This window comes from Lissotriton helveticus, chromosome 2_1, assembly GCF_964261635.1.
Source record: "Lissotriton helveticus chromosome 2_1, aLisHel1.1, whole genome shotgun sequence".
Classification (NCBI taxonomy): domain Eukaryota; kingdom Metazoa; phylum Chordata; class Amphibia; order Caudata; family Salamandridae; genus Lissotriton; species Lissotriton helveticus.
Window position 1 is genome coordinate 1,515,870,145 of NC_136059.1, and position 26,262 is coordinate 1,515,896,406.

The following is a 26,262-nucleotide window of genomic DNA, read 5'->3' on the forward strand; positions in this document are numbered from 1 at the left end:
ATTCAGTATTTCAATTTTTTTTTAAAATAATGTTATTATCTTGAAAGTTTCATAGTATATAAAGTTCAAATAAGTTTGTTTTCTTCATTCCATCACGTAATTTCAATCTAAAACGAGGACACAGCAAGCCAAAAAGTGTTTCACAACTATATAGTGGTGTTGCTACCTCGGTGCTAAACTATTTCATTTATCAATTATTTAAATCATGAAGAGACATCCTATTCACAAAATAAACAACTATTCTTTTTAGGGCATATTTCAACAATATTAGAAAAGCATAATATTCTGTCATGTACAGAGCCTTTTAATTTTGCTGCGCTAGGCGAGGTCCAACATTTTTGAGCACGTTCTTCTGCCGACTGTTTATTGGGACTATTCACCACCTAATTATAAATAACAGTCCAAAAACGTGTGGACATTGGTTCCCCAGTACAAACCTACCTGCAAATATTAGTCCAGTATATGCAAAGATAACCACACAAATCAAGACGCATCTGTACAAATGTCTTCAGAGATGCATTTCCTAAGTACATTAATGAGGTACATTTTCCTTGCTAAATGAGCTGTAAGCCTCACATTCAAGATCGGCACTGTCAAACAGTATCACAACTGAATGGTCTCTCAATCAATCCGGCAATTGATGCATTTGCAGTAGCTTTACCATTTATCGGAACATTAAGTGCGACAGTGAGGTATGTGTAGTTATTTGCGCTTTTATTGGTTTGGTTTAATACATTAACTTCTACCATCAAGTGTGTAATAATCTTTCTACTGTTGTTGCAGGTACTTAAAGAATCAGGTCATGAGTATAGATTGTAAAGCTAGTAGAAAAGCTGTTTGAAAGGTCTAATGCTTTAATGATACTTCTGTTAGTTCAAACGGTGGTAACATTAGTATGCTAAAACAATGTTAAGATTCAATTTGGTCCTATTCTACTATGTGGGGATTAGAATCTCTTAACACCTTCTGAGAATCTTTTACTCAGTGGAATTGTTAAAAAATGGCACTGCTTTGCCATCCTTCATGAAAGACGAAATATTTGGCAGATGCACCTTACATCATACATAGCTAAGCCTGCATCTAACAAATTCATAATGTAATGTATATACCTGTCGCACCCTATTTTTCTTGACAACTGTTGGCGTAACACCAAATAATTGATCTTTCATTGTGTCACATAGAACTTATGTGTAGCGACCCTTGCTTCTTTTGCTACCTTCATACATTTAGCAGGCAAGGTTATGTGATGAAACACTATGCACTCATAAATTGAGCTATTAAATTCCGGCTCTTGGTTTCTAGGTACCACACACTGCCATTCTGCATAGTTAGAAGGTGCCATAATTTTCACGTTTTCTACTATGTCTATTGTGATATATTCACCAGATTGACTACTATGGTTGATGTGCCTACTTTGGTGTAATCAGAAATCAAAATTCTTCTTGTCTTTATGCAGATGGGGATAACCAATGGAAGGAGTGATATTGGTGGAAAATCATAAGTGAATGTTTAGTACCAACCGATTGACAGTGCAGCCCTCTTGGATTGTGTCATTGCGTATTTGTCACAAAATCTTGGGATTTTAGGCTTACCTTAAATTAAAATAAATCTATGCTAGGTTTCCCCCATATTGCCAATATTTTGCCTACCTTGTCTTGATCTAACTCAATTCAATTCAAAATTTCTTTATTCGACTGTAAGTAAATTCAGTCATAAAAGTACAGAGAGAAAAAAAATACATATGTAAAAAAATTGTCAATATAAAACAGTAGATCTCAGGATAGCCTATCATAGCTCACAAAAGCATAAATATACAGTTTATCAGAGGTTTGTATACATAAATAAAACGGGTCAGGTAGAGGTTAGCCTTCCATACTTTTTCTAAATTTAAGGGCTGTTTTTAAAAAATTGCATGTAAATAAGGTGCTTTCACAGTGCAGCATTTTAAGATAAGTTAGTGCAGGTCTTATTTGCACAAAGTTCAATTTTTTAAAAAGAGGTTTTAAAAACATTTTCCGTGGTAACGTGTAGTAGGAGCATATAAATAAAAAGTGTGCCAGGTCTTGCGGAGACTTATTGTCGCAGCCACAAGCTGGAAACACTTGTCCCCTATGAGCTCCACTGGGCACAGCTAGCATCAGGTGAAATAAATCAAAACGAAATCTAGTCATCAAGAAACGCTCATATCTGGAAATGGGCCAGGATAGGTATGGTTCTATTTGTATACATGATTTTGTCAAAACATGATTCATCACGCTACCCTTCTTCAGTTCGGGCCCCTCCCTGGTCAGCTGCCGAGCCAACAAGAAAGCGTCCTTAACAGATATTACATCGCGCTTAGAAGCTTGCTGAGGTGTTAAGAAGAGGTCCAACCTGCCCAGTTCTTGAAGACAATTTCGGATATATTTTATCCAGGGTATCTTGAGTTTACCTTCCCAGTTGAGTGCTTCAAGTAAAATGTTTTGAGTGAAAGGTATTTCATTGTTCAACCAGCAGTTTAGCCAGCACATCAGAGGGTTTACAGCAATTTTGTCCTCTAAATAGGGCATGCCCAGTTCCTCGTGAGTAGAGAAGTTAGCCATGCTCTTCGGAAGACATAAAACCTGTTTTAAAAAGTTATTTTCAGTGGATGCAAGATCGGTCGCTGGCAAGAAGCCCCAGAGATCACTCCCATAACAGGCGACTTTTTGACTTTTGGCTTGATATAGTTTCATTAATGCAACCACTGGGGTGTTACCCATTTTGCGGGCAAAGTCAATTATTGCAGCATTGGTCCTTATTAGATATCCTTTCTTTTTCCTTAGTGCAGGGCCCCATGTGAGTTTATGATCAAACAATACACCAAGATATGAGAAGGTTGTAGTAATTGGTATTTTTTCCCCGTTAACAGAGAATGGGTAGGACTTTTTGGATCCAGAACCTACCTTCATAACATAAGACTTGGCATTGTTGATACTGAGGCCTCGTAAATTCATAAAAGAGAAAAAGGAGTCTAATAAAGTCTGAAGGCCAAGTGCAGTTCTGGAGATAAGGACGGCGTCGTCAGCGTAGAGCAGGACAGGAACGCCCCTTTGCCCAATATATGGGAAATCCGTGTTTGTTTTTAAAAGGTGCTCCTCTAGATCGTTAATATATAGATTAATAAGAAATGGCGCTAAAATACAGCCCTGTCTTACCCCCCGATTTATTTTGAAGTCTCTGGTTACTTTTAAGTCTTTTGTATACCGCACATTAGCTCGTGTATCGCTGTGGAGGTCGGCCAGGAAGTTGATCAGATTTTTTTCAACCCCCATTTTCAGCCAGACGGCCCAGAGTTTACTTCTGTCAACGCAGTCGAAGGCCGATGAGAGGTCCATGAAGGCCATATTTAATGTTCCGCTTCTAGCCAGGGTGTATTTGCCACTAATTAGGTATAGATTCAGGCATTGGGTTATTGTAGAATGTCCTGGTCTAAAACCATATTGCACTGGTGACATGACTTTGTTGTTTTTGGCCCATACAGTCAACCTGTTTAATATGATACCTCCAACAACCTTGGCGACTGAGTTGATCAGAGAGATTGGCCTATAACAAGCTGCATTGCTTCTGTCTCCTTTCTTGTAAACGGGCACAATAGTTGAGGCTCCCCAAGACTTTGGTACCCCGTTGGCAACTCCAGCGTTGACAACCGCCGTGAGAATTGGGGCCCAAAAGAAGACATTGGATTTAAATAGATCAGGGGGAAGAGCATCTGGACCCGGGGCCTTATTGCTAGTTAGACAACGGATCCCCCTTTCCACTTCCTTATCTGTGAACAGCAGAGAAGCTTCCACGGGAGAAGTAAGAGCTTGTGCCGGCTGGGGGTCGTCACTCCTGAAAATTAGACTGAAATGGGAGATCCACTCATTTTCTGGTATGATAGAACCTATGCTGACGGCATTGGGGTCATCGAACATTGGTTTGTTGATTATGCCCCAGAATTTGGAGCTGTTTCCCAGAATTGATGGATCAAGTAGTGACTCCCAGATATTCGCCTTTATGACCTTTTTGCGGGATACCAGGGCAGATATGTATTCATAGCGTAGGGTTTTAATTAATACAGGGTCCCTTGGTTTGTTCTTAAGAGCCATTTTCAGTTGTCGACTGGCTCTTGAGCAGGTATGGTCGAACCATCTTGGCTGATGATCAATTGATCCCTTCAATGGTACTGAGAGTAATTGATCGACTTTGCGAGTCATTGCAGCAAAAGCAGATAATATAAGATCAGGAGGTGTAGTGTTAGAGATGAAAAGGGTAAGTTCTTGGTCACAGCTCTTTTTAACGGATTCGAGCAGAGCATCACTATTTATCGAAGTCCACTTTAAACGGCGGTTACCATTGATTAGTGTTAGGACACCCGGATCATTGCAATTTTTGCGAAGTTCAAAAAGTCCGTTTTTAACTTCCACTGAAATTGGATTATGGTCGCTGTAGATGCTTTCGTGAATATTGAAATTTATAGCTGAGTTGGCTATGTCAACAGAGAGAAGTATATGGTCTATAAAGGATCCTCGCTCAGAGCCTTTATAAGTTGGTATTTCGTAGATGGAGTCCTCTTTCAAGGACATTGCTATTCTCAAATCCAGACCATCTATTAAGTTGTTCATGTTGGAGCCTCGTGGGCAGTGCGCAAAGTGAAGGCCTGGCCTATTACCACAACCCAAAGAGCCCAGAGTTGACTTTGTCAAGTGTCCACAGATATGCGCATTAAAGTCGCCGACGAATATTTTGTTCCAAGGTAAATTTGCCAGGTTGTCGTGAATGTGGTCATAGAGTTTGGTGATGTTACATTCTCCTAATGTGGTTGTGGAATTGTAAAAGTTGACCAGGGTTAATGTCCTTTTGCCCTTCCTAAGCTCCAGGATCTGAATATTCTTGTTGTCCAATTGCTTATTTTTGGTCTGTAGGACCAGGGAGAGGCTGATGAATATTGCCAGACCCCCCTTGGCCCTTCCACTGGGTGATGGAGATGCAGGGACAAAGAAGCTTTGAAACCCCTCGATAAAAACGTTATTATCGGTGAGCCAAGTTTCCTGAAAGCACAATATGGTGTAATTTCTAACGAAAGCTACCCACATCTGGTCGTTAACTTTTGTAGCCAATCCTGCAATGTTCCACGATAGGATTTTAATGGAGCTAGAGTCATTATAATCTTTCACTGGCTCTAAGAACATATACGAGGGAGGATGCAGGTTTAGATTAGAGTGACTTTCGGAGTCTGTGTGGTAGTTTCCGTTACATTCTGGGAGATTGGGACGTATAATATTTGAGGGAGGACATGGATCAACAGTAAGATGGACAGAGGCACCTTGTAAGGAAGAGCTTTCGGGGCTAGGTGCTATGTGCTCTGTTTTTGAGATATCTAATGCCGTACTAGGGAAAACCTGGGTGCTCACAGATTTGTTAAGTTTTACTAAGTTAAGAGGTTCGACAGGATTTATCTGGCCAATTAAGGAGCTAGAATGCGGGATGGATAGCAGTCAATCCACCTCGTCCAGGTAGTCATATGTGGGCAGGGCATCATATCTATTTGAAATTGGGATCTCGTAATGGTTAGGGGCCAAGTATGAATTTATAAAATTTTGTTTAAGTGGATAATGAACAAGTTCTGAATTCTCATACATTAAATGGGATGGATAGTTATAGGTTCTTCCTTCCCAAGAATGGGCGTATCGTTGCGGCTCCAAATCCATGGGCAAGGACAGGTCCTGAGTTGGAGCCGAAGGGGGAGCCCATGATTGAGAGTGAGTTTGAGGCGCCAAGGGCCCCTCGAAGCCGTAAGGGCATTTATAGTTATGCCTATGACCCTCAGGGTTACGCGGGTAGAAGTAACTTAATCCCATTGTGCGAATCAGACTATTTGTGGTGGAGCTCCTCCAGTTGGCGATAAATTTAGCAGCTCCTCTGTCTTTAAAGCTGATCACAATACAGTCTCCCTCGGTTGATTTGTACCTTGTTCCCACCCAATCTACTCTCCTCACGTGAGAGATAGTCCCTGTAATGTGGGGGGGAAGTGGTCTGTGAGTGGTTAGCCATTGCATAACCTTATTTTTTAGTTCCACATAAGTTTCCCTCCTGCTTTCAGTTAACTTGGGTACCCCAATCATGACTATTGTGTGGGCATTAGTCTCGGGTGGAAGATTTATATGGGTGGTGATTCTTGTCGTCCTGGGTCTAGGCTGATCTGTCCCTGGTACGTTATTAGGAATATTCGTGGTTGGAATAATGGGATGCCTAGATTTTCCATTGTTGGCTGGGGTTGTACCCAAGGGGAAGCCCTCCGCGGCCCATTCACTGTCGTCGGCATCCTCGGGAATGGGTGCGATCTGCGTATTATTTGTGGGTTTGGATACAGTCTGAACTGGTATGAATACTACTTGTTGTGTTGAAGAGGGGTTAGTTGTAGTTGACGGGCCCTGTTTCTGTATTGTATCCTGTTTATCAAAACTAGAGGCTGAGTTACTAATATTATTGATAGCCGATTTCAGGTTATTTACATTAAGAGTAGTGCTTGCAGGCACGAAGGTAGAGGTTGCATTAGATACTTTGAGCATTTTGAGGATGTCAGAGGAGACTTCATTCTGCGCTCGTTCAAATTTTCCTAGGGCCTTCTCTATGTTGACTATCCGATTATTAATAGGTTGTAGCAGGGATTTAATCAGTGTTTCGATTTCAGACAGGGATGGCATTTTCATTGAAGATATTTGAATTATGTGTCCTGTCTGCTCGTTGACCTGAGTGCTCTCCGAGTTAATGTCAGGATGACAAGGCAGAGCTAGGTCTTGAGAAGGAGTGGGGAGAGGTCTTGTTAGAGTATTGTTTGTAGGATTCCCCTGTGTAAGTTTCTGCCAGATGTCTTTAATTGAGCGTTTAGGTTTGCATGCAAGATGATAGGTTTTTTTCATGCGATATTTGGGCTTACGTTTTTTGTTGGCACACATCTTATTACTTGTTTGGTCAAGCGATGGCATCAGAGCGATTTGATTAATAGATGCGTGGCTCTCAATTAGCTGGACCTCAGAGTCTGGAGAAGATGTGTGCAAGCGATTTGTATTATTGCCACAGTTAGTTATAATTGAGGGACTACTATTCTCGTTTACAGACAGCGTAGGACACATAATCAGGGATTTAGATGTTATATCCTTAATGTGCGAATTTGGTAAATCTGTGAAGGATTGCATTAATAGAGATTCTTGGGAATTAGAGCTGTCGTCCATGTCATGTGTATTGTTAGTGGTATGTAAAGATAAATTTGGAAAGCGCATGTCTGGTGTCAAGGAGAGACGGCTTTCTGTGTCATGGATAGCATCCGCCACTATGCAGATAGTTTTTTGCAGCATTTTATCAATGGCAGTTATAGTTGGTAATGGTGTGCTCACAGATTTCAGTCTCGTTGTGGATCTTGTTGCCATTGGGGTTTTCTGTGCTTTCGTCATCTTCTAGAGGTGAGTGTATATCCTCACAGCAAGTGTTGGGCGCGATTAATGTCTTACCTCAGGGTGTATTCGCTGCCGATGTTAAGGGGGTGGCCCGTCCCGTCTCCTTCTGTCCCCTGAGGGCCACAGAGGGCCCGCCCTTTGCCCGGGCTTAGCCCCGGGAGCTCCCGCGCGCTCCCGCGAGGCGGGGGTGATGTTGCCTTTATGCGCCGCCTGGCGCGATGGATTCGGCGTGTAGCGCCGCCAAGGCTCTTGGGACTTGTAGTTTTGGTGCCCCCCTCCGCTCGGCAGCCGCTTCTCGTGGTCAGATGCGGCGGCGGGAGGGGGACACTGCAGGCAGATTCCAGGGGTTGGTGATGGTATCCCCTTTCAGATTATTCCCTCGCTTGGTCTGGCTCCTCGATGCTTATGGCTGCAGTCTCTGTTCGCGTCACCCGCTCGACCGGGGTGACGCTGCCTTTATGCGCCGCCTGGCCCGATGGATTCGGCGTGTAGCGCCGCCAAGGCTCTTGGGACTTGTAGTTTTGGTGCCCCCCTCCGCTCGGCAGCCGCTTCTCGTGGTCAGATGCGGCGGCGGGAGGGGGACACTGCAGGCAGATTCCAGGGGTTGGTGATGGTATCCCCTTTCAGATTATTCCCTCGCTTGGTCTGGCTCCTCGATGTTTATGGCTGCAGTCTCTGTTCGCGTCACCCGCTCGACCGGGGTGACGCGGCCTTTATGCGCCGCCTGGCACGATGGATTCGGCGTGTAGCGCCGCCAAGGCTCTTGGGACTTGTAGTTTTGGAGCCCCCCTCCGCTCGGCAGCCGCTTCTCGTGGTCAGATGCGGCGGCGGGAGGGGGACACTGCAGGCAGATTCCAGGGGTTGGTGATGGTATCCCCTTTCGGATTATCCCCTCGCTTGGTCTGGCTCCTCGATGCTTATGGCTGCAGTCTCTGTTCGCGTCACTTGATCTAACTCCTTCTTATGAGATATTTCAGTTTTACTGCTTAATATCCACCATGATGTTTTATTTTCATTGCAGATAGTGAGCTACTCTTAGAGCTTTGAGAATCGCTTACTGCCAAATTTCTCAAGGAAGCTTGAACAATGGGTAGTATTTTGGCACCCCTTACCCGTTTGATCAAGTAGAAAATTGTAGCAGGGTTGTAGGCCTTGATTTGTTTAATGGCTCCCTGTAACTGATTTTGAAAAAAATTGAAAGTTTGGAGTCAATGTTTTTACCCTGAGTTGATGCCATATCCGATAGACCACTTAAAAACAATGCACCTTACTATAATCTTTTCCATCCCTCCCACAAATTGTCTCTCCTTGACTTGTAGCGGGTCCATTGTTAAAGCCAGGTTTTCAGATTTTTTTCTGGCTCTACTTACTAGGAGTGTGTCAAGTTCAACATTACACCCAAAACCTATAGGGTCCTATAAGGTATGAGAGGCCCAATAGTTTTACATTCTCTAAATTACAAACTTGACCACAGCTAGATTCTTAAATGCCTATCTTCCTTGATGAACTACATGAGGAAGCATCGGCAGGTGTTTTTCTTTGTATGACATTAAGTGTTTGCAGTAAGACACAGGGCTCTTCCTTTTCTTCGTCCAACTGTACAACATATTGCTCGGCCCCTATCTTGGTAAACAGATGATAATCTGAGACCATATAGATCACAGAATTTACTTTTTCTACCACCTTTAAGTGAGACACTGCTGTCAAGCCAAAATCCGTAGACAGAAAATGTAAACAAGCATTTGCAATGCAATAGGCCTCGCATTAGTAAAAGTTTGAGCTATTGGCCTTGCTAATAATAATGCAATGCCAATAACTCAAACATTTAGTAATGAGAGACCTATTGCATTGCAAATGCTATTATACCAAAAGTAAAGAAATAGAAAAAAAAATCTATTTCTTTACCTTCGGTATAATTGCGGCACCCGGGTTTTAGTAAAGCGCTGGTGCCGCGATTATACCAAAAGTAAAGAAATAGATGTTTTTTTCTACTCCTTTACTTTTGGTATAATCGCGGCACCCGCGCTTTACATATAACATTAAAAGTAAAGCAAGGGTGCCGCGATTATACCAAAAGTAAAGAAATGGAAAAAAAACCAATTTCTTTACCTTTGGTATAATCGCGGAACCCGCGCTTTACTTTTAATGTTATAAGTAAAACGCGGGTGCCGCAATTATACCAAAAGTAAAGAAATAGATGTTTTTTTCTATTCCTTTACTTTTGGTATAATGGCGGCACCCGCGCTTTACATATAACATTAAAAGTAAAGCAAGGGTGCCGCGATTATACCAAAAGTAAAGAAATGGAAAAAAAATCTATTTCTTTACCTTTGGTATAATCGCGGCACCCACGCTTTACTTTTTTTTTTTTTCCCTTCAAAGACCTTTATTGCACAATCATGAATTGACACAGCATAGAGCCTACGACCTCAGGGGCCAGCTGCGTTACGTACAGTTACCTAATATCATTGGCAAAGTATCACAGCCCTTCAGCCGACATCCCGGAGGTCCGGCGGCGTGGGAAAGCAAGGTGTATACAAAGTAGTCAAAGTCGTGTTCCGGATAGTACATAGGTCTGTGGTTTTCTTTTTTTTTTTAACACAAACGTTGTTGTTCGAAGTAGAGGAAATATTTATCTAAACAATCGCAGTCAGTAATCTTGTCATAGAGCACGTACAGTACAGCGGCAACCACAATCACAATCACTGAGGGATGGTAGGCCTGGTCATTTTCATATCTGCTGATGGGGAAGTACACAATTCGCCCCTATAGGCAATCCATCTACCCCATTTCTTGTCCCAGACTCCAGGGCATCCCCTAGTTTTATAAACCGATTTTTCAGACAGCATGCACACGTCCATTGCGGCTACCCATCTAATCAGAAGCGGTTTATGCGGTGAACCCCACTGCATGGCTATTTTACGTTTCAATAGGAGGAAGCTTAGGGCCGCACATCGCTGTTCTATTGCAGTTAAATCTGTGGGGTCCCACACATTAAGAAGAGCACATTTGGGGGTCAGAGGGACCGGTTTCTCTAGAGTATCAGTCATTTTCTGGACGGCGCGATTCCAAAAGTTTTGGACCGCTGGGCATTCCCACAATATATGATAGAAGGTACCTGTTAGGCCACAATGCCGAAGGCAGAGGTCAGAAGGGAGCCGGCCTATTCTGGCTAGGAGGGGACCAGACATGTATGTTCTGTGCAATATTTTTAGCTGTATTAATCTGAATCTATGATTGATGGCTGATTCGCGCGGGGACATCAGTGCTGACTGCCAGTCTACATCATCTAGGGTACCGACGTCAGTCTGCCATTTATCTCGCAGGAGATGAAAAGTGTTTGGCATATTGTTGCACAATTTACGGTAAGTGTGGGATATCGCTTTGGCCTGGAGGGGTTCTGATAAGAGTCTGCCCTCGAGGGGCGAGGATTGTGGGAGAGAGGCAAGATCCGGGACGTTGGTGAGTATGGCGTGTTTAATTTGGAGGTATCAGAAAGTCTCGGATTGTGCCGGGTCGTATGTGTTTTGCAGCTCTTTGAACGTCAGTAGGTTGCCCTTGCGGAGCAAGTCGCCAATGGTGAATATGCCTATTTTGTCCCATTTATCAAAGCCTCTGCAATGACAGAGGGTGCCTAGCTTGTACGAGGTCCAGAGTGGGGAGGACAGTGTGAGGGTGTTGGCCCTCCCGAGTCGTGTGTTCGCACGGTGCCAGATTGATATTGTGTGGGACATTGGGCCAATATATCATGTACGGGAATGTTTGCCGTAAAGAGCCTCAAGGTAGCTGCCACGGCCTGTCTGATATTTCTCTAAGTGAAAGGCAGGGTTTGTGGGTGTGCCGTAGATCCACGAGTTGGTGGCAACCAACTGGGTTGCCCAATAGTAGAGGCGGATATTGGGGAGGGCGATACCTCCATCATACCACCCTTGCGTGAGAGAGATGAGAGCAATGCGGAGAGAGCCGCCATCCCATAGAAGGAGGCGAAGGTCCCCTTCGATTAGATTGAAGTAGGAGTCAGCTATGCGGAATGGGCAATTTTGTAGGGCATAAAGGAATCGAGGGAGTGCACCATCTTAAATAGGGCAGCTCTACTTGGGAGAGAGAGGGGGAGCGTTCTCCAATGGGAGACGTCGGCATGGAGTCTCTGGAGTGGGCCTTTAAGATTGCGTTCATCGAACAGTTGGGGGTCCGGAGTGACAAAGATTCCCAAATATTTAAAACCATCTTGGGCGATTTCGATGGAGTAGCCTCGTGGGAGAGGTGGGGGTGGACCATGGAGAACATAGAGCACCGATTTAGACCAATTAATAGAGAAGCCCGAGTATTTGCCAAAGTTGGTGACCACATGTAGCAGGCTATTAAGGGAGGACTTGGGGGAGGAGATGTATACTAGGATGTCATCTGCGTATAGTGAAATCTTGTCGATCGTGTCAGCATTCCATCGAAGGCCTCGGATGGAATTGTCGGTTCTAATCCAGTGGGCTAGAGGTTCAAGAGTGAGGGTGAACAACAAGGGGGACAGAGGGCATCCTTGTCTTGTACCTCTGTGTAAGGGAAAGCGCCTGGACGTGTGTCCATTGACATAAACCTGTCCCCAGAGATCAGTGTAAAGTAGTCGAACCCATTGTATAAATTTGGGTCCAAAGCGGAGGAGTACTTCGAAGAGGTAAGACCATTCGATAGAATCGAAGGCAAGTGTTGCATCGAGTGAAAGGATAGCTGCGTCTTCTTCGAGGCGCGGTATCCTGCTCATGACATTGTGGACACGGCGGAGAATGAGCGCAGTGTTGCGGCCTGGCAAGAAGCCCGATTGATCTTCGTGTATCAGGGCGGGGAGAACTGTCATGAGTCTGGTGGCTAGGAGCTTGGCAAGGACTTTTACTTCAGTGTTAATGAGTGAGATAGGTCGGTAGGAGCCGCAGTCAGCAGCCGGTTTATTGGGCTTACGAATAACCCCGATCGAAGCCAACCGTTGATCCTGCGGCAAACTACCGACTTCACGGCTTTCCTCGAACATTGCTTTAAGGTGCGGGAGGATCTCACCCGCCATTCCCTTCAGGAACTCAACGGGGACGCCGTTGGGGCCCATTGCCTTGCCTGATTGAATGGCGAATAAGGCGTTTCCAACTTCCTCCGCCGTGAGGTCAGCCTCCAGCTCCTGCATCTCGGGCTCAGAGAGAGTAGGGAGCCTCATTTCAGCAAGGAGCAGTTTGGATTCTGCCGCGTTGTAGTGGGCTCTGGCGGTATAGACCCCTTCAAGGTGGGTGGCAAAGGCCTCCGCTATATCGCCCGGATCTGTAACAGTAGACTGATCTGGCAGGATCAATTCTGGGATCCAACGGGAACCCTGCTCGCGTTTTTCAAGCCATGCGAGCATCTTGCCTGCCCTGTCTCCCAGCTCGTATACACGGTGACGGGTTTTCAAGAGCTTGGCTTGTGCCTTTTCAAGAGCCAGTGCTCTATATTCTATTTGTTTCGCCCGAAGGCGGGCCGTTATGTCGTCCGTGGGGTTCGTGTTGTGGAGGGATTCCAGGTTGATAAGGTCTGTTTCCACCTGTAACAAGTGTGCACTTTGTTTGTGGATGTAACCGTTTTTGAGAGCTAGCGCTTTGCCCTTGATTACTACTTTGTATGCCTCCCATATCGTAATGGCCGAAGCCACGGATCCCACATTTTCGGCAAAGTAGTATTCGGTGTGTTCAAGGAAGCAATCTCGTATGTCAGGGATTTTTAAGAGCCAGGGCGCGATTATTATAGGGCCGCGTGTCTTTTGGCGGTGGTGTGTGAATTGCACAGTGAGTGGGGAGTGGTCGGAGATCCCTCAAGGGAACCTCTCTGGATGGTGAAAGAACTCTAAATCAGTTGAGGGTGAGAATAAGTAGTCTATGCGAGAGCTACTGTTGTGAGCGTTGGAGTAGTGTGTATAGTAAGACGTGTGCGGGTGTGATAGGCGCCATAGGTCTTAGAGCCCCATTGTTTGTGTAAAGTCAGATAGGTCTGAGCTCGACTTATGTGAAGGACGTTGAGGGTGCCGATCCATGGCATCTCTCATTGTCATATTAAAATCGCCACCAATAAGCAGGGGTCCCTGTGGAAGATCAAGCATCAGGTGTTGTAGGGTCTGGAGTGCGGCTGTGCCTAAGGCTGGAGGGATGTAAACTGAAATGATATTTAGTGGCTTGCCTTCCCAGGTGGCCTCTACCACAGCAAAGCGACCGAGGGGATCGGCCCATGTTTTTGTGCATGTCAGGGCCACATTTCTTCGCACCAGAATACCGGTTCCCCTGGATCCAGAGGTGAAACCGGCATGCAGGAGTAACCTATACCCACCTCGGTGTAGTGCTTGGCACGCATTACCCATCAGATGCGTTTCCTGGAGGAGAACCAGGTCTGGAGAATGGCGTTTAAGGTATTGCATGACTACCCCTCTTTTTATCCTATTACCAAGACCGTTAATATTCCACGTCATGATGGCAAGGGACGTTGTTGAGGGGGGTGTCATGGTGGCCTGAAGGAGTGAGATTGTGCACAGATTAGTGGTTTGTGGTGTATTGAGTGTTGCTTGTAGAAAATGGCTCCAAGGAAGAGGGCTACCGTGGAGCATCCACGAGGTCCAGTATGGCCAAAGCCTAAGCAATAAATATATTGTGATAGCATATGGTGACGTATAGCTGGGCTTACAAGTGAGAAGTCGCCAGAGGTAGCGCGTGGGGTCGCGGCGTGCTGCATGCCACGCTCCATGACCAAGAACATTCTGCAACGAATAAGCAAGAACAAAAACAGAGACCAAAAGAGTCTCCCCATTAACTTCCCAACATTTCCTGTCCCTCCCAAACCCACCCACCCTACTGTTTCCCCCCTAACAACCCCCCTCCCTATGTCCCTGCCCGCTGACTTAAAACTATCCACTCCCCAACTAGGCAGAGTGCCTGTCGCCCCCCCGAACATTGATGAGGAGTGTGGAGAGCCGAAGGTGCCCTCGTCAGCCAACAACAGGATGATGCCATCTAGTGCGAGTAAAACCAACTAAGATCAAAAATAGCATTCACATAGTAGAAGTCATTGATAATACGTAAGTGTGGGCTAGTCCTGCGCCCGGGGACACATGGAGATCAGTTCAAGCGGGGGGCAACGTCATAAAGCACCGCTCAGCCAATCCATGTGATATTCATCAATCAGCATGTGAGGGGGGCTCAGGATATATAACCATTTATGATGTCTTTGGGCTTATCGCCTACCGCCCCAAATTGTTTGGGAACGGCATCCGGGCCAAGTAACCCCCCCCTTGTACAGGTATGAGGAGAGTGAGTGCCCCTCTCGAGAACAGTCAATTCAAACAGTGACATGTGTAGGTCAATCAACAACAACGGGTGAAGTAACCCATATTGGAAGAAAATCAGCAAAGGATACATAAGAGTCAAGGCATGATTAAGGTAAGAGGTGGACTGTGCTTCAGTCAAATAAGTCACTGGGGGAGAGGACCCGATAGGCACCTACCATTTAAGAGTAGAGCCTGAAGGTCAAAACGAAGAGCATATCGGCCTGAGGAGGAGTGGCTCAAATGTTCGATCCACCTTGGGTTATGGGTCTTTACTCTTCCTGCACATTGTCCGTGAACAGGTCCTGACTTTCCAGCGGCACCACTTTGTCAGAGCGATCTGCGGATTTCCTGCGCCGGTTTTGGGTGGAATTCGACTGTCGCCACCCCTCGAGCCAGTCCCAAACATCAGCAGGAGACTCGAAAAACCAGGTCTTGCCCTCCGCTTCAATGTGGAGTTTCGCAGGGAATAACATAGAGTATTTGATGGACTGTACACGGAGCGCCTTCTTCACTTCCAAGAAGCTGCGACTACGGGCCTGTACCTTCATGATGAAGTCCGGGAAGATCGTGATCTGCGCATTGTCTATTCGTAAAGGTGGTCCCGCTCGTGCCGTTTGGAGGATGACATCACGGTCGCGGAAGTTGAACACACGGGCCACGATGGTGCGAGGGGGGGCGCCCGGCTTCGGTCTGCCCCCTGGAACTCTGTGATTAACAAACAAAGTGGTTCTGTTGGGTAGCAAAAACAATTCCTTTGGGAGAGGCTTAGAACAGCTCAAAAGACAAGCAACAAGCACACACTCTCTGATATACAAAGTTTTTATATATATTAAAAACCGAACAAAAGACAATATCCTGGAATTACTTCATTCCCTTATATTGCTAGTAAATGCATTAACTTTGTGAAAAGGTGACAATGGTGATTAAGGTGACAAGTGTAATGTATACAGTGACACTTATATACACAACAATTATTTACAATAAAACCTTAAGGAGAAATGACCAGGGGCGGTGGGGGGATTGGTTTGGAGAGGAAGGAGGAAAACGAGGTATTTTTTGTCGTTTAAGAGGCCAGTATGCATCGAAGGTTGACCTTCGGGCTACCTTCTGGAATACGTTCACCATTTGACCGGTCCCCGTCCCTTCCCCTGTCTTGATAAAGACCCGCCGCAACCACCAACTGGGGTGCAACGAGGGTCGAAACGTCGACGCTATTACCTTGGCCAAGTTAAAACTCCAGGAACTTGGATAACAACCATTTTGTTTTCCTTGGAATATCTACTTGAAAAAACTGGCCTCTTAAACGACAAAAAATACCTCGTTTTCCTCCTTCCTCTCCAAACCAATCCCCCCACCGCCCCTGGTCATTTCTCCTTAAGGTTTTATTGTAAATAATTGTTGTGTATATAAGTGTCACTGTATACATTACACTTGTCACCTTAATCACCATTGTCACCTTTTCACAAAGTTAATGCATTTACTAGCAATATAAGGGAATAAAGTAATTCCAGGATATTGTCTTTTGTTCGGTTTTTAATATATATAAAAACTTTGTATATCAGAGAGTGTGTGCTTGTTGCTTGTCTTTTGAGCTGTTCTAAGCCTCTCCCAAAGGAATTGTTTTTGCCACCCAACAGAACCACTTTGTTTGTTAATCGCCTATACCCAGGTTCTGAGGGACACAGGGTTACCCCCTTTTTATAAATCATCCCTGGAACTCTGTGGGCCCTTTCTATGGAAAAATAATTGGAGAGGTTTTTTGGTTGGAGGTGTTGCAGGACCAGTTTCTCCACGAAAAGGTCGGTGGCCGGCTCTTCAAGGCGCTCGGGAACACCCAGGATGCGGAGTTTGTTGCGTCGGGCGCGTCCTTCGTAATCGTCAAGGAGCACCTCCAGCTGGTGTTGCTGTTTTTGCAGTTGGATCCCCTGTTGCTGCAGCGTGGAGGTGTCGTCGACGAGCGCCTGGGTTTTGATTTCAATGTCTTTCACCTTGGAATCCATTTTTCGGAGGTCGGCACGTAGCAGTGTCACTTCAATATTCACCGAGTCGATGCGGGTTTCGAGTGAAGAGCGGACCCCCACAATTGCCTCCATGACGTCGTCCAGCGTGGGAGAAGGCCTCACATGTGGGGGGGGTCGCCGCCTTAAGGGTGGCGGCCGGGGCCTTATCCTTGGGTTCCCACCTAGAACCCCACGATAGTTTATTGAGTTGCCTTTGGTTTGTAGGCCGATTTCCTTTATTGGAGGCCATCGCAAAATTAGTCCTCGCAGGGGGTTGTGGAGGCGGAAGACTGTGAGGCGCACTCGCTGGAGAAGGATAGGAGTGGGGGAGAAGGAGCCTCCCACCGACGATCCAGGGGGAGACAGGGAAGCGCACCCCGCGTCCCTACAATCCCAGTTAGAGAAGGGGGACGTGAGTCCCAAGGCCCAGGTGGAGGTGGCCCCGTAGAGCTGGTCGCTGGTGAGGAGAAGGGGGTCGGGAGGAATCTCCCTCAGCAGAGGCGGCAGGTTGGATGTATGCCAGTAGCAAGCGTCGCATGGGGCACCTTGGAGGGTATCCGAGGGGATCAAGCACCACAGAGTCCGGTCCCAGCCCCCAATAGTCGTCCCCGGCAGTGCACCCAGGCAGTAGTGTTGATGAATTGGGGGGGGGGGGGGGCAGGGTCTGTTGCAGCGCGTCTGGAAAGGCCCCGGGAGTTGAGTTGCAATGTCTTTGCGGGCCCCCCAGTGCACTGACCTGTTCTCGTCGTGGCCTTCTAAATCTGGGCGAGAGGCAGGCCGGCAGGTGCGGACTCAGTCTCAGTCGTCCTGGTGTAGGGCAGAAAACGGTGGCCGAAGCCGGTGTACAGTGAAGGTCTCCGGCGGTAGGCCCGAGCCGGGGATTCGCCTAGATGTTGGCGCCGGGCGGGTGGGGGAGACCCTTATACGTCGTCTCGCTCCCCACCCGTGGGGGCCACCGGCGCGGTGACAGGCTGCAGTGGAGGGGAATCGCCCCCTCTGAACTCGACTGGGCGGTGTGCAGGCGCCAGGGGTCTAGTATGATCTGCAACGGCCCCGGAGTATCACTTGGATGCTCGGCGAGTTGCGGCCGCCATCTTGGGCCGATGTGCTCCGGGCACCGGGATTCGAGCGCGGCGATTACTTGAGTCCGGGGGCAGCAGAGATCGGCCGGGGGCTCCCGGAGGGGCAGTGATATATGCCCAGTCGACCCGGGCCAGGCAGCAGCACTAGCGGAGGTCTGTAGGCCGGTTGGCTTTACGGGCTGAGGAGCCACCTTACAGTGCGACCATTCTCTTCGGCATCAAGCCACGCCCCCCCCACGCTTTACTTTTAATGTTATAAGTAAAACGCGGGTGCCGCGATTATACCAAAAGTAAAGAAATAGATGTTTTTTTCTATTTCTTTACCTTTGGTATAATCGTGGCAGCCGCTCTTTACTTATAAAATCAAAAGTAAATCGCGGGTGCCGCGCTTATACCAAAAGTAGAGAAAAACAAGTGGCGCGCGGGTCACGCCTGTGTCTGGGCACGTTCATAGCTCCTCCCACGGCCTATTGGGGTCTATTACACGGTTGGTGCACGTAATAGACACCAATAGGCCATGGGAGGAGCTATGGGCGCGCCTCTGGCTAATTGAGTGCAGTCTTTTACAATAAGACGCACGCAAAGGCCGATGGGGGAGCTGAAAAGGAAACGCACGAGTGTGTGCGATTCCCAAGTCAACTCACATTTCCCGTTTTTCACCTCCAAAATGCCTCGCGCTGCGCGAGCACTGCTGCGCAATGCAACGCTAGGCGCGAGGTCTAGAATGAATTGTATAGCCCTTTTAAGAATTTTGTTTGTGCTTTACCCAGATCACAACCTACGTTCTATTGGCTTCTGTATTTGGATTAACAATACACTTGATTCAATCTTGCCCTAGATTACCTCTCAATCTAAAACAAGGCATAAATGGGCATCCTCGTTATCAGAACTCTTAATGTTTAAATGGCAGGCTAAATCAGCTAAGAAAGCATGGTGTTTCAACATGAACTTTGTATAGGGGAAGCTTTCATGAAAAGACTGGCTAGTTACAAATCTGAGCTCAGTAAACATTTGAAAAAATTATTATTCTCATAGAATCAGTTCTGCTGATAATATTCATAAGGTATATCAGTAACTAATTAACATATACTTTTCACAAATACGACCTCATCTGAGGCATTATGTGAAGAAACTGCAAATTATTTTATCTCTAAAATACCTACTATTCACAAGATAGAGGCCAAAGGCTTTCTCTCTCACTCTCTTATAATGGGGCGATTTAACAATGTGCGCGGCCAGTCCAAGCTAAACTTTATAACTAATAATCGAGGTTTTTTCTAAATTAAAACCTGGTTTCCGTGTGTACCCCACAAAAAAACTGTTGCAAAAGTACATGCCAAGCACTAGATGGCAGGAGTATGCAGAGTATGTGTATTTATAACCACACACGCTATGAGCACATATACATACATACTCACCTTAACGGGGTTACTCTTAAAGCTTTACCCATACCACTTTACCCTTACCTTTAACAGTTTTTAACATTCTTTAGAAAAATAATATAAAGGAATTAACATTTATAAAAAAAGCATAAGGAAAAACAGCTAAATAAATGTACAAATGATGAGATGGTTTTGATAAAGTTGTAAAAAAAAAAAAGAATAAAAAAAGGAATTCATCACAAAAATGAAAATTAAATAGTAAATGATGAAAAAACTGCACGGATAAGGTAGGGATACAGACAGCAGGAGTGTGATTGCTATGTATGGGTTAAAAGGCCAGTTGGGCTTTAGGTTTTAGACCAGCTAGGTGGGGCTAATCCAATCCTATGACCAGACCAGGAAAATAGTCAGTGACAGCTAAATCAGCCAAGTCTTCAAAATCTCCAGGTTTTCGATGGATTGTTGATGAAAGTACAGAGAGAGTGGTTGCATTTTCCCTGGAAGGCCCGTTTCCTGCAGAATCTAGCCTCTTCACTGTCCGCTGGGGAGGTAGAAAAGTGAGCACTAGAGCGAGATTTTCTAAAACCTGAATTAGTGAATAAGGCGGAAGATCCACTCTTAAAAAGAGAGGATCCCGCTCTCGAAATCAATCGTTTTTCTGGACGCAGAGTGAGAAGCTTAGAATCAAGTTTGGAATGAAAGGGAGTATAGCTGTAGCAGAACCTCGTTGGTGAAATATCCCACCCAAAAAATACCAATGTCATCATTGGAGGAGTGCGCATCAGGATGCTGTGTTTGGTGGGCCCTTCAGCAAGTGCCTGATCTTAGGGCGGGTGTAGCCCAATACCTTCTGTCATGCACATGGACCGGGCATTGGGTTAGCCCCCGTTAAGCCATAGCTTCTCTGAAGTATACTTCATGTTCTTGGAGCATTTTGCAGATGTTTAAATATTTTTGTATTTACATTTTGCATTGGTGAGTTGCAACAAAGTAGTCCATTCCCTGGCATCAGTACTATCTCCCTTCCTTCGAATACCTGCATGTGCAAAGTTCCTATCCCCCTCGAGTTACTCATGTACCCCAACCCCACTACCTTCCTTAGCATAACCTCCAAGAGCGTTTTCTGCTGGACATCATACTTTGCCCTCAAGCACTGATGTTCCTACAGTCAAGTACTCACTCACACCGCTGTCCTGGCCCGTGTTTGAAGCAGCACTGGCATTTAGAGTGGGGAACCTTCAATGGAGCCCACCCCTGAAGAGTGCTATCTATCCAGCCTGCACTTTTACAGTGTACATCAGGTGGTACTTGTCATAGGCAAGCACTATTGAAGAAAGCCTTGTTACAACACCCAGTGAGAATATGGTCATTTGTGCTACATACCTGTGCAGAGCACCTTCATATATCGGAGATCAGTAGCAATATTGCTGTGCACCAACCTATGTATTTATTTATTTATAAAGTTTTATATAGCGCAAGTTGTGCTGTAGCAGGGAGATGCTGCTGAAAGACACCAACCAGTTTTGGAAGCCAAGGTACAGGGAGGCATGTACAAGGGGATAGGACCAGCAATAAAGTACTGGTTGGGGTGGCATATTAACCCCTTGCACGCTGGGCTCGTCATGAGGTAGCCTCCTGCTACGCTGATGACGAGCCCAGCTCGTCACGTAACATGCGGTTTCGCAAAACTCAGCGTACGAGCGGAATTCCGCCCGCACGCATGCGGTTAAGGCCATAAAAGCAATTTAAAGAACTGACCACAGAAATGCCAGTGAAGAGCGTAGGGCCGTGCAAATGTGTGGAGCACGCACTATACCAGAACCAGACCAATGTGTTTTGCCAGTGCTAACTGTAAACAGGAAAACAAAAACAGCAAAGTGACTACGTGATATTAGCAGAATTCAAACAAGACAACACTGCATAATTATTACGGACCTGTATTGACATTAGCCTTAATACTTGCTTTCGCAATCTCACGGTCCTTGAAAGGCAGTTTGTCATCAGTCTTTACCTTCGGCAGGAAATCAACTTTAGTATTATCTGTAACAAGAAAACAAAAATCAGACTGTTAGATCCTTATTTTGTAGCTTGATATTTTCTGTACCTTTTTTTCTCTCCAGTGAAAGTGATTCAGCTATAAAGGGCTTCAGCTATATAGGAAGTGCTACTCGTGTCGTTTCTACTAACGTGCAAATAAGGATTAGTTACTTACCTGTAATCCTAGTTCTCTTCCAGGGGTATACTCATTAAAGTCATAAGCACTGAATAATCTCCGCCCATGAGCGGGAACCTGGAACACATAATAAAAATAAAAAAAAAATATATATATATATATATATTCAAACTTAAATCCACAGTGACGATAAAAGAATGGAATGTCCAGGCCAACTTCATGCAGATTTACGAGCTTTTATTGCAGCTCCACTCGACGCGTTTCGAGATAAACTATCTCTTGGTCAAGCGGCAGGAGTTCAGAGCGGCAAAGAGTTTTGGATATATATATATATATATATAATATACATGTGTAAATATATAACAATAGTACATAGTACTAAACAAATTATACACATATATATGTATAAACCAATAATAGGCAGCCCAACATAACCCATAGGCTAATAAAGCCATCATTACATATTTTCTGCAGTATGAAAATAAACTAAATAAACAATGCAATAAACAGGCATGAGCCTAAAAAGCATTCCATAATCAGCAAAAAAACCTTTTATTTTCATCAAAGAATTTGTAATAAAAGGCAATTAGCCTAAGAAGGCTGCATACAGAAAAACTATCCCTGTACAGAACATCAGACTGACACCTCGCCTTTAAGGCCTCAGAGAATATGAACACTTTGCCTTTAAGGCCTCCAGGGGAACTCTGTTCCCATCATGCACCACAGGTGACAGTTAGGTCAGTTCTTTTGTACGGTACAGTAAACTTAGCAGGTATCTGAATCCAGAAATACAATATTACTATATTCAAAAAACCATAAAGCTACTGCTCGCCCGGGGAGGCGGGAGGGTGCTTATGACTTTAATGAGTATACCCCTGGAAGAGAACTATGATTACAGGTAAGTAACTAATCCTTCTCTTCCAGGGGATACTCATTAATAGTCATAAGCACTGAATAGAGTAGCAAGCTCACACCCACAAGACGCGGGCGAACAGAAAAAATAATAACAGCTTTAACACACAGATCTCAGCTAGAATTAGCAAATAAATTTCTGAGAGATGCTTGCCCAACTTGTGCATCTGCCTGTGTGTCTGAGTCCAGACAATAATGGCGAGTAAAATTATGCACTGAACGCCAAGTAGCTGCCTTACAGATTTCTGCCATAGAAACATTTCTAAGGAGAGCTGTGGTGGAAGCTTTCCCTCTTGTAGAATGCGCATTTGGTCTTCCTGACAAAGAATTATTTGACAACTGATAAGCTAGAAGAATACAAGAAACAATCCATCTAGAAATGGACCTCTTAGATGCTGCAGAGCCTGTATTAATAGGACCATAGTTAACTAACAAACGGTCTGACTATCTCAAAGTCTTTGTTCTGTCCAAGTAAAACTTAAGGACCCTCTTCAGATCTAAGTAGTGAAGAGCCCTTTCAGCAGTACCGGTAGGATTTGGGAAAAAAAGTAGGCAAGGTTATGGCCTGATTAATATGAAAATCTGACACTACCTTGGGCAGAAAAGCAGGATGCGTCCTGAGTACCACTCTATTAGAATGAAACACAGTGAACGGTTCTTTGCAACACAGAGCATGGATCTCGCTCACTCTACGAGCAGAAGTAATGGCTACCACGAACGCTACCTTCCAAGTTAAGTGTTGCAAGGAAGTCTTATGTATAGGTTCAAAAGGAGCACTCATTAACTTAGTTAACACCAGATTAAGCTCCCACGGTGGAGAAGGAGATCTGACTGGTGGATACTACTTTCTCAAACCTTCCAGAAAATCCTTCACTACAGGCATCCTAAAGAAGGAGGTCTGAGTAGGTGATTTTCTGTAGGCTGTGATCGCAGCAAGGTGGACTTTAATAGAATTCAATTGAAGACCAGATCTTGCTAAATGTAAGAGATAAGGCAAAACCACCTGTTCCTGACCATGGATAGGATCAAAACCATTACTCTCACACCACAGATAAAACCGTTTCCATTTAAATCCATAGGATTTCCTTGTAGAAGGCTGCTTCGCTTCCTTAAGGATGTGCATACAGTCAGGATTCAACTGCAAGTGTCCATACTGGATGACTTCAGGAGCCATGCTGCCAGGCGTAGGGAGGACAGATTGGGGTGGAACACTCTTCCCTTCTGCTTGGACAGAAGATCCGGGTGACACGGCAATCTCCTGTGTGGCACTTCCGACAATTGAAGGAGATCTGGAAACCACCATTGGCGTGGCCACTCGGGGGCAATCAGATTCATCCTGGAGTCGGTTTTGTATATCCTGTTGATTACTGTTGGTATCAACGGGGTCGGTGGAAAAGCGTACAGTAAGTTCTGACACCAGTCTATCAAAAGGGCATTCCCTGGAGACCCGTTCTGGGGAAACCTGGACGCGAAGACGGGGCATTTTGCATTTTCCGCGTCTGCGAACAGATCGATATCTGGTGTTCCCCAAACCTGGAAAATACTGTTTGTGACTTCCTCGTTGAGAACCCAATCGTGAGCCTCGACGAAGTCTCTGCTTAGGAAATCCGCCTGCGAGTTGAGGGTTCCCGGAAGATGCACAGCTGTTATCGACAAGCCTCTCGCTAGTAACCAATTCCAGATGGTCTGGGCTTCTATGGACAAAGTCCTGGACTGGGTACCCCCCTGCTTGTTTAAATAATACATTGTAGTTGTATTGTCTGTTTGCACCAGGAGGGTCCGAGACTGGAATGATGGAAACAGGGACTTGAGGGCTAGATGAACCGCCTGTAGCTCCAGCAGGTTGATGTGATAGCCCTTAGTCAGACCATAGCCCTTGTACTTGCAGAGGGCCCATATGAGCACCCCAACCCTGGAGTGAAGCGTCTGTGATCAGAGTTTGAACAGGAGGGTCTTGATGAAACCGAACTCCTCTCATCAAGTGTGATCTCTTCATCCACCACATGATGGAGTCCTTGGCGGACTGATGAAGAAGAATTCGATCCTCCCAGCACCCCGTCCTCTGTCTCCACTGATACACTGTTGCAGAGGACGCATGTGCAATCTTGCGTTTGGAACTATGAAGATGCACGATGCCATGGATCCCAGAAGAGAAGATACTTGACGAACTGTCGGATAAGTGGATTGACGAAGAAGTTGACACTTTGACCTGATTGATAACCACCTCTCCTCCGAAGGACACACGTTTTCTCTTTCTGTGTCCAGAAGAGCTCCCAGGTAGTGGATCCGCTGAGTCGGGTTCATAATCGATTTCTTGAAATTGACCTGGAGACCCAACTTGTGAATGAGATGAAGGCATATGGACAGATGATCTTCCAACAGAGATGGGGACGAACTTTTTAGGAGCCAGTCGTCCAAGTAAGGATAAATGAAAATTCTCTGTTTCCGAAGGAAGGCAGCAATCACCGCCATACACTTGGAAAACGTTCGGGGAGCTGGCTTTAGCCCAAATGAAAGTACTGCATACTGGTAGTGATGAACAGACACTTGAAACATGAGAAATTTGCGATGACTTTTGGAGATTGGAACAAGAAAATATGCATCCTTCAGGTCGATGGAACACATCCAGTCCCCCTGATGTAACTGGGGGAATATTTGATGGAGCGCTAACATTAGAAACTTCTCCTTTCGAATGAATCTGTTCAACAGTCTCAGATCCAGTATGGGCCTGAATTCTGCTTTGGGACATTTCTTTTTCACCAGGAAAAAACAGGAGTACAGACCTTGGTTTCGCTGTGGAAGAGGAACTTTCTCTATGGCTTTCTTGCACAGAAGGATGTTTGCTTCTTTTTGCAAAAGCTTTAGATTGTGATGAAACATTGTCTTCGGACTGATAACGGGAGGAGGTTTCTTGAATTTGAGGAGGTAGCCATTTTGGGTAATGCCGATGACTCACCAGTCCTTTGTTAATCTTCTCCACTCGTCCAAGTATGACGCAATGCTTCCTCCTACCGGAGTGGACCACGGCTGTGGAGGAAGTTTCTTCTCATTGCGTCTGAGGCTGTTTTGCAGCAGAGGACTGTTGTCTGTTTCCTCCCCTGCCTCGCCCAGGTCTGCGCTGCTGAAACTGAGACCTCTGTTGGTTCTGGCCTTGATTTTGCGAAGACCAGTTCGATGTTTGCCCACGTTGCTGAAACGACCTCTTGTCGTAAGGACGAAAATTACGACGGCGGAAGTCTTTCTTCTTCTCCACGCCCACTGCCTTCAGAGTGTCCAGCTCCGACTTCATCTTGGTCATCTCATCATCCGCATGAGATCCAAATAATGTCGATCCGTTGAAGGGTAGGTTAACTATTTTCCTTTGGGCATCTGGCTTAATACCCGTGAGACGCAGCCAAGCCAACCTTCTGGAGCATATGCCGTGGGCATAACAGTGCGCTGCAAGATCCGCCGAATCCGCAGCCGCACTTATACTTTGATTTGCCACCAATCCACCTTCTTCAACAATCTCCAGGAAATCTTTCTGATCTTCCTTTGGAAGTTTCTCCGCAAACCTCGCCATAGAGTCCCATAACAGGCGATCATAGCGACCAAGCAAAGTCGCAGCACTGGCCACTCTCATGACAGAACCAGCTGTGTTACACATCCTTCGGCCCAAGGAATCCATATTTTTACTGTCTTTCTCCGGTGGAGTAGATGAGACAGACGTAGCCGAATGGGCCTTCCTGGCTGCCGCCACTATGAGAGAATCTGGTGGTGGATCTGTGCGCAGCAAAAGGGGGTCTTGATCAGGTGCCTTATATTTTTTCACAATTCTTGAGCGCCCTGATCCCACTGTCGCTGGCGTCAAGAATGTCTTCATTGCCGGCTCCAACAAACCGGGCACCAGTGGAAGAAAAGGCCTAGCAGAGGACCTATGATGTAAAGTCTCA

The 26,262-nt window shown here is 45.7% G+C and overlaps 1 protein-coding gene across 2 annotated transcripts in view; it reads right to left on the reverse strand.

Annotated features, from left to right (window-relative positions):
- LOC144818733 (uncharacterized) overlaps positions 1-26,262 on the reverse strand; it is a 209,748-nt gene that overhangs the window by 41,366 nt on the left and 142,120 nt on the right. For both annotated transcript variants that reach the window (XM_078676424.1, XM_078676423.1), the window contains exon 6: positions 21,181-21,285. In XM_078676424.1, coding sequence (XP_078532550.1) covers positions 21,181-21,285 — 105 coding nt within the window. The remainder of the gene's footprint in view (positions 1-21,180; positions 21,286-26,262) is intronic.